This window comes from Pollicipes pollicipes, unplaced genomic scaffold (genome assembly GCF_011947565.3).
Source record: "Pollicipes pollicipes isolate AB1234 unplaced genomic scaffold, Ppol_2.1 Scaffold_7228;HRSCAF=8575_pilon_pilon_pilon, whole genome shotgun sequence".
Classification (NCBI taxonomy): Eukaryota; Metazoa; Arthropoda; class Thecostraca; order Pollicipedomorpha; family Pollicipedidae; genus Pollicipes; species Pollicipes pollicipes.
Genome location: NW_023597032.1, coordinates 107,507 through 116,610, shown reverse-complemented (window position 1 = coordinate 116,610; position 9,104 = coordinate 107,507). Strand labels below are relative to the sequence as shown.

The 9,104-nt window shown below is 52.6% G+C and overlaps 1 protein-coding gene across 1 annotated transcript; it reads right to left on the bottom strand.

Moving 5' to 3' along the window:
* Positions 1–4,815: 4,815 nt before the first annotated feature.
* On the bottom strand, positions 4,816–8,670 carry LOC119109044 (methyl farnesoate epoxidase). Its single transcript, XM_037232582.1, has one exon. It carries the CDS (start codon positions 8,418–8,420, stop codon positions 6,927–6,929), a length of 1,494 nt encoding a protein of 497 aa, XP_037088477.1. The 5' UTR covers positions 8,421–8,670; the 3' UTR covers positions 4,816–6,926.
* Positions 8,671–9,104: the final 434 nt, after the last annotated feature.

Here is a 9,104-nt window from a genome sequence, read left to right as displayed (position 1 = left end):
TGAGCGCTGATCCCAGAAATCCATCCATTCAAAGGATTCGGACCAAATTTATAAAAAAAATTTCATTTGCCCCGCTGAACGTTACCGACTCGTTGTCCGTCCTCAGCGCTGTGGAAAGTAGAGGAAGCACCTCTTATGCTAGAAGTAACGAACTACAGCTGTGTGCTGCTTTGAATACCCGGGCGTAGCGGACTTTACGGAAATGAGACAGCAGATAATCAGGCGAAAGCAGCCACTCATTCCATCGAAGAGGTGCAGGCTAAGGTTGGTGACCAGGAATATCTGCCATATCTACGCACCTGTTGTCAAACGCCGTTTAGCAACGAGTGAACTGAATATAACCGACGAACCGCCCTAAAAGAAATGAAAGACGTCGCAGAATATTGGGAATCTAGTGAAAGGAGCACCGGTCACGAGGAAATAGCACTGTGTCGGCTTCATATAGGTCATACAAGGCTCACTCATTCCTGAATCCTAGACCGAGATTCCAGCCCAAAATGTGATGACTCAGTGAGTATTGACTGCGCGTCACAGTCAGTTCCAATCTGGGTAACATTGGGAAAGCACTGTGTCACCACTGATCTGTGACATCAGCACTGATGTAGTGTAATTTGTAGTACATTTTTGTCACCTGCTGAAAACTATCCTGATTAAAGCTACGACGTTTGGCAGCATCTTACAGCTCAACTTGCTCATAAAGCGAAACGTCAACGCTTCGACATGTACTCTGCACATGCTCACGCTGCAAGCGTTGGCGAGTACAGATTTACATCATTAACGTATTTAGCAGTACGTTTCTGGTTGGCATGAGTCGTTTGCCACGGAATAAAAAAGTCCTTAAACTGTGGCACAAATCACTATTTAGCATATAACAACCGCTTGCACGCTTGCTTCGCTGCGCTAAGTGAAAAATTTGGAAATTTTAAACGTGTATGCTTTGATGTTTAAATCACGGTTTTATGTGCCCTGGTTGCCGAAATATCGCGCAAAGCGCGAATAAGACTCGGCCACGGGCCGCGCGGTGTGGACTACCTGGGGCGGCTGCCGACAGGAGAGAGCGCCTTTCGCCTGCGCTCTATGCAACACGGTCGAACCTGTTCCATGGGATGAGCGAATGATCGTGGGACGTGGCCGGGGATTTATGACCCTTCTACCAACTGCCAGCATTTTTAATGTTGGCGGCACGCACTGCCGTTGTAGTAAACAACATTGTATTGTATTGAACAGTGAAAAACGGTCGGTAGCAGCCAAATCAGTTTTCCTGGCTCGCGCACACGGGGCGCTACAATCTAGAGCACGTGATTGTCCATTCGATTCCCCATCAGTGCAAGCTACTCCCGAGTGCGCCCCGTGCCCTGGGTGCAGAGATGTGGCACGAAGCGTGTAGAACTATGGAAAGGAGCAAAATCCATCATCCTGAGTAAAAGCCATCCATCATCACGGTGTTGGTGTTCTTGCCAAGATGTAGCACAAAATGTAAGAAGCGGCCGGTAACGGCCAAATTCATCTTGCCGACTCGTGCACGCGCTACACGCAGCACGTGTGACATGGCAATTCATGCAACATTATTGTCTGTTCGATTTCTTATCAATACATGCCACTCCCCAGTGGCTCCGTGCCCTGGGTGCCAAGATGAAATCACGCATACTTTTGACGGTAACGGCTGGTATATAAGGCACCAGCATCTGGCAATACGTCCTACAACTTGCAGCGTAACGGTGCGTTGCACAAACTCGCGATGCGACTGAAAGTGTACCTACGACAATTATGAATGTTGGGAAACCAAATCCACGCCTGTACGCGCACGGCGACCGCTACACGCAGCGCGCCGTCAACCACCATGCCTGAGCCGAGGCCGCGCCTACTAACAACCCCCCCCCCCCCCTCCCTCTCGATCCACAGCCGGACGGACCGGACGCACGCCAGAATGCCCGTTCTTTAACACGCGCTCGGGTGGGGGAACAAATTGACCCCCCGAAGATTTTTCCAGAATGGTTCAAAACGGCGCGGCGTAGCCGCAGCAAATTTTGCATATCTGTAGACAATTAAACAGCGGATCGTTTGACATAAAAATTAGATGTATCCTGTAAGGTCGCTGACCTATGGCTGGCCAAAGTCAGGCCATGGTTTCAGCGAAGGCGATTTCTAGGGAATCGTTCAATCTGATACGACAACGGAGTGTTTGACGAAGCCATACATCTCTGAGGTGCTTTCTTAGGCACCACAAACATTGAATGAGCAGATCACGTTGACCCAAGGTCAGGCATTGCAACTTGCAGCGCAACAGTACGTTGCACACTCGCGATGCAACTGGAAGTGAAGCGGTCTCAATTGTTAATGCGGGGAAACAACATTTAGGCCTCTAGGGGCCTTGCGTGCCGAGATATACCGGTAAATGTAAAAACCCGTCAAAAACGGCTGGTTTCTCCTTGCCAACACGTGTACACGTACCACGTGCCACGTGGCACAACAAACCCAAGTGCGATGACCCATTCCACGCTCTATCACACTGCGCAAGTTTCGTGTCGCTGCGACCCTTGGTTATCGAGATACGGCTCCGGGTGTGATGATGATGATGACTTCGGGTTTTAGGGCGCATCGACTGCTGTAGGTCATGCAGCGCCCGATACGGCTCCGGGAAGCGGAGGGAGTTGGGTCGTCGGCTGGTCGTCTTGAAACTGGCGTCGCCCATGGTTAGGCTAGGGGATTTTTGCGTTCTTTTATTGCTCGGCATGCGCTCATTTTTGCAAAATGTGGAATTTTGACGCGACTCTGTCACGCGCCGCCAGCAGACCTCGGTCGTGTGAAAATCTCATGGCAAAATTCCCGACCGTTTAGCCTGCAGGTGATCCCAATGAAATGGTGGACACATGCACACCTTGTACCTTCCGTAATATAGAGACGAAGGTTCAGGGGCGTGCCTGCCCCGTGTAACTGCATCTGACAACGGGACCTAATTCCGAAATACAGTCGTCGAGCAAATTTTCCGTATTTTCATCATTTAGCACATTTGCATTTCAGTCTATCATCAGCAGGCAAACGGCAAGCGCGAGCAATTTAACCGTGTCCAAAGCAGGTTAGCGAAAATCGTCAGTCCCTCCCAAAGATAATGCACCACCAAAATCCCCGCTATGATTTCCGCATATAGGACACCGAAAAACCATAGTACTAAATAAGGTCATTTTCCGTTATGCATGGTCGCGGTCCAGTTCTTCCCATGGACACGCGTCTCTCTACAAACCTCAAATATCAAGGAGATGAGCATGTTCCCACGATGCTGGAAAATCTTCATCGATCTTATCACAAGTTCGGCATAACCTGGCCTTAAGCCACGTGAAAAAATGCACTATGGTCAAAATGAAAAACCAGCTAAGATTCAAGTTGCCGACATGGCGTATCTGAGGGATCCCTCGTTGTTGTAAGCTCTTCATCAAAACTAACGTTTGACAGGAAACATTTTCATTGCGTAGTAAAATCCATTAATGATGTCACGCTCCTAATTAAAAACTTATTGACAGGTGATACAACAGCAGGCCAATTTCAAAACATGCGTTTGGATGATCCAGACAGTCTATGGCAAAACGTGTCCAGTGAGCCTGGTCACATCACTCAAAAGGATGCAGAAATCGTGCATTCCCCCGTGTTCAAGCGTTTAGAGGGTCAAAATTAGCCACAGACTTTGAATCTTCCTTTATACGCAAAGATCTATTTCCGCTTGTATCAGCTCCCAGTTGCAATTCTGAACCTAGTGCTTAAATATCTCCAAAATCCAAAAGTCGGGTGTCATTTTGCCCACATGAAAACGATGAAGATGTCATCCAATTATGATATATTTCTTATTGACTGAAGGATGAAGATGAGGAGAACATGCCTCTTTCTGAATCGGCAGAACATCTTCAAAAAAACAAAAACAAAAAACAAAATCGAGCCAATGAAGAGGCCTCAACCAGAATCGGATTCTCAGGATGGGACACCTGGTACAAAATAATCACGAGGCGAGAGGATATAATTCGCGGAAAACGAATGAGAGAGGCAAGTTCTGGCAAAGTGTGCCCGCCGGACAAAATCATTTGTCGCGAGTCGGACACAAAAGCGTCAGATATCGATATAATTTAGGCGTTTGACACACCAAAGGTTGGCATTTAGAAAGATAGCAAGGTATATTTGTTTAAATACATGTTACCAACACGGAACAAAGTCGTTGCGCAGTTACGACAAGGACAAAAACATAGGTTTTTAGCATTGTAAATCCACCGGCAGGCGAAGCGTACAGTGAACACGCTCGCGAAAATGCACGTAACGAGGATAACGTTTTATCACATCATCTGTTGCTATCACTCTGAGTCTGTCCATGAGCAGAGACATTTTAACATTCGCAATTGTTAGCCGCTGCGTGCGCGCAGCGACTAACTCTCATCACCAACACATCATTCACTCAATCTGCGAGCATAAGTATTTAAATGTCAGCCGGCGTTCGGCCACAGCCGGTGTGCAGTAAGGAACAATTTACAGTAATCATCCAGTACTATAAGCTACACACGATGCAGATTCAAATGCTCGTCCTCACGATGCAGGCTCAAATGTTCGTTCGTCAGCTGTTCAAATGTGATCAACTGACTCAACTGGAGCGACCATAGTGTCCGCCGCTGCGAGCGCAGGTGCTCAGCCAGCACCCGCCCACCGTGCCTCCCCACACCGACCGGCCGCCGAGCCTCCCACACCGCCCGGCAGCCGAGCCGTGCCGCGCCGCGCCAGCATTCCTCACCGGGTCGCCGCACACCTGGTGAACCCGACTGAACTGTCGTCATAAAAGGCTTGTGCCAGGACATAGCCATGCAGCTCAGGCTGTGCACTGACACCTGGTCTGTGCTGAAGCCATGACGGGTGCAAGCCTGCGATGAAAAGTGTGTCAAGTTGTTACAATGTACCACTCAATGCAACAGTTTCATGATTAGTAAATGTGCTGGATATTATGTCTCGATACCACTTGTGCGTTGATTAGTATGTAAATGTATTTCATTTCGGCATACCGCAGTGGAACAGGAGCTATAGCTTTTAAACTATTTACACTGATACACCACGCAACTGGCTCCACGGTGTCAAGCGGTCCGCGCTCGCCGCAGCCTGCTATCGAGCGCAACGGGCGTCACCGTCCGCCTAGGAAGTTTGAATGCGAATAAAGATAGTGCGAGTTTTACATCGTAATGATGTTATTTTAAGATTAACTACGATGAAAGAATATCCTGTAGTGTTTTACCTGGCCTTCATGACTGGATACCAACTGTGTGGTTGTCATAAGTCTGTGTTGCAATTCCCACTCATGTTTTGCCCGCATTGAAGAATGAGAACGATGAAAATTTTGAACATTTATTAAAAATCTCATCAAAAGGACCTGGCGATGTGATGCATCAAAGCTACATCTCACGACAGTAAATTTCCAGATTTCTAAAACTTCCAGCTATCTAAAGACATAATGTCTCCGGAATCCTTAAATAAAAGTCTCTAGAACGAAAAAAACGCTAGAAGACATTTAAACTTGAGAGGGACCTCACTCACCACACACCATCTGTTCCGTCAGTGCCTGAACTAGACCCGGTTTCCGTAATGTGATCCGATACTTCCTTTAAAACGCCGCCTTCAGAGCCTCACCAGCCTCAGTTGCATTAGATAGTTCTGGGATCGCAACGCGATGTCCTACCTTGTGACTGGCTTACCTGACCATTCTACAATGTCGTACTCGCTTCTCACTGGTCACCTGTGCCATCATTTCAGGAACCTGTGACCATGAATCGTTTCCCATGTACACAGTATATAAGGGGTACGGTTAAAGACCAAGAATGTTCACACGCTCCCTGGGCTCGCAGAAGCAATGCTGCTGCTGATTGTGCACGTGGGCATGGCAGCGCGAGAACAGCGATGTCTACACTACTCTTTCACGCCAGCAGTGAGAAATCTGAGACAACATTGATATCCAGTGTTATATTTCTGGCTGATGGTTCTGGAATGGATAGGAAATGTTTCCAAGGCGAGGATAAAGGCTTATGCGTCTGTATGTTGGAATTTATTGAAAATCATGAAGCTCTATTTCACGCATCGTGGTAACAGACAGAGGCTATAGCTGCGTCTTTAACAGCACAGCAATTCTCAAATTCAGATAGCTTAGTTCGAAGCATAAAAAGAGTGTACAATCCCATAGCAAAGCGGTGCAGTAATTTTTTTGTGAATGGACCGAGCCCCGCCACCCCGACGTGCTCACCGGTTTTTAAGCCTGAAGGCCTTAAGCCCGCTGTTCCAGTCACTTGGGCACTAAGGCCCGCGTCCTGATATCACCGGGACTTTTGGCATGACCAGCAAATGGTACATTTGTGCGAATGAAACTTCCGAACAAAGCTGTGTGGTGGATATTCCGCATTGCATTTCACTTCTCCTTGTCATGTATCGCCTTAGAGCTGTATCGCACCGGTTTCTGATAGATTTACCTTCAGGTGACAATTTAGACTGCTCCAAATTCGTCGGAGACAGAGAAGACACGTTCCGCACCACTGGCACACTCACAGATTGCGGATTACATGACGCCAAGCAGGGATAGCGTGGCATAATGTGGTTGACAATGGAAGCTGATTGTTCAGCACCTCCGCGTGTGCATCGAGGGCCGTGACCGACGAGTGCAACTCGCAGCGTGCAGTGCTGGGGCAGGTTTTGGGTGTTATTCGGTTCGGACCGTGTTATTGCACATAAACTAACCCTGAAGTGGACAAGCCACCCATCACGTTTGACTGCAACAGTAATTGTGACGTCGGCAGAGCGGCAGCATGCAGCTCATCATAAAGTTATCCGCCTCCGGGCGCCAAGGAGCCTCGTAAAGCCTTTCAGGTGTCGTCACAGCTCAGATGACCCCCTCTGTCTCTGAGTGTAACTGATCTCCCCTAGGTCGAGGAGTTAGAGCTCTCAGCGCGGGTCCGGTACGTGACGTGGAACGGCTCCGGCTGCAGCAGCGCCGCGTACTGGCCGTCCGACGGCAGCGCCTCTCCCGGCACCGCCTCGAACGAGAAGCGCTGCATCAGGCAGACGAACAGCAGGAAGAGCTCAGCTCGCGCCAGCTGCTCGCCCAGGCACGAGCGGCGGCCGACGCCAAACGGCATGAGCCGCGGGTCGCGGCGCGCCGCGCCCGACTCGTCCAGGAAGCGCTCCGGCCGGAAGCGCTCCGGATCGCCCCAGTAGGCCGCGTCCATGTGCACGTCGTGGAGGCTCATCATGACGACGGCGCCGCGCGGGATCAGGTAGCCGCGGAAGCGCACGTCCCGCGTGGCGGCGTGCGGCACAGCGCGCGGCACGACCGCGGCGCGGCGCGTCACCTCCATCAGCACGGCGTCCGTGTAGGGCAGCGCGAGGCGGTCTGCACCGGCCGGCGCGCGGCCGCCGAGCACGGCGTCGACCTCGCGCTGCACGCGGCGCTGCACCTCTGGGTGCTTCACCATGAAGAGCAGCGCCCAGCTCAGAGAGGTGGACGTCGTCTCCATGCCGGCGAGCAGGAAGTCCATGCCAATAACGACCAGATTGAGCTCGTTGAAGCCGCGTTCAGCGGCGTCCCCCGTCTCCATTTCCAGCAGGAAGCGGTCGATGTAATCGCGCGGATCGCGCGGGTCCAGCGTGGCGCGGTGCTGGCGCACCAGGCGCTGGAACATGGCCAGCGCGGCGTCCCGTTGCTGCACGAGCGCGTTGTACCCGCTGAGGCCGGGCGCCACGTGGCGCAGCCACGGTGCTATCATCAGCAAGTTGCGCGGCCCCAACTCCGCGATTGAGTCATTCACGAGGCGCACGTGTTCCATGGATTGCGGGTCGGCCGGGTCCAGCCGCTCGCTCGCCACCATCTTCCACAGCACGTTCAGAACGGTCAGGTTGAAGCGATTATTTACCAGCATCGGCTTCCCGACGTCGCGCTCCATTTCCGCGTGTAGGTGCTCGAACTCGGCCAGGATGCTGTCCTCCATTGAGCTCCTGCCCAGACCCAGGTCTTTCAGATGCCGCAGTGCGAACCTCCTGCCTTCCTGCCACACCACCCCGTCGTTGAAGATTATCCCCAGTTTCTGCATAAAGCTGCGCACCAGAAAGGAGAACGTCTCGGGTCTGCCGCTGAGCTCGGGCATGCTGCACGCCTCCTTGATGTCCTCGAAGGCGCAGATGTTGACGATGAATTGCCCGCCAGGGCTGACGACGCCGTTGATGTCGCCGTACCGTCGCCGGCGGTCGAGCAGCACCTCGCGGACGTCTCCGAACAGCAATTCTAGCGTCGTCCGGATGTCGCCGAAGATGAGGAAGGTGGGAGGACCGGGGGGGAAGCCGGACGGACGGCGCGGTCTCCGCGCCCACAGCCAGCCGAGCGCGGCCGCCAGCAGCAGCAACAGCGGCCAGGAGAGCATGGCCCGCCCCGTTCAAGGACGAATGCTTGTTGCCTGGCGGCGCGGCGCGTCGGCCACCGACGCGAGCGGCTCTGTCGCGGGAGGCCGGACCACTATCTCCGGCACGCGGCGGGCAATATCACGGCTCCGAAGTCCCGACGAGGGGCATCGCTACACGGCGTTCGCGGCAGCACCGGTACGACGACTCGCGGACGGCCGCACCACCGTTTGCACGACTCGCGTGCGGTAAACACTCCCTGCCCAGCCGCCGGCGCCGGTTCCGCGGCGACACTGCGCGAACGTTCACCGCTGCCGGCCAATGACCTTGAACGCGTTCGGGGGGGGGGGGGGGCACCGCTGCTGGACGCCGGGACCGGTCTCAATCAGAGTAAACTCAGCTGGGTGTGGATTCCGATAAGCCGGGAAGAGCAACATACGCCTTGCCATTCGTGTCATTCGCAAGGCTGGTCAGTTCTCAATAAGATAGTTCTACACGGGCGCCCAGAGCCCGGCAGCAGCTCAACTCAAGCAAATGCTCATGTCGTCAAGCCCATATTGCTGTCAGGGATGTTTTCGCCTGCGGCGTGCCGCCGTCCAGGCGCCTGGACTGGCACCGGACGAAAAAGGCAGGAAAAGGCTAGAGAGTGGCCAACCGTTGTGATGACCGCTGCCATGACATAAATGAATGGAGCCAGACACTTTTGG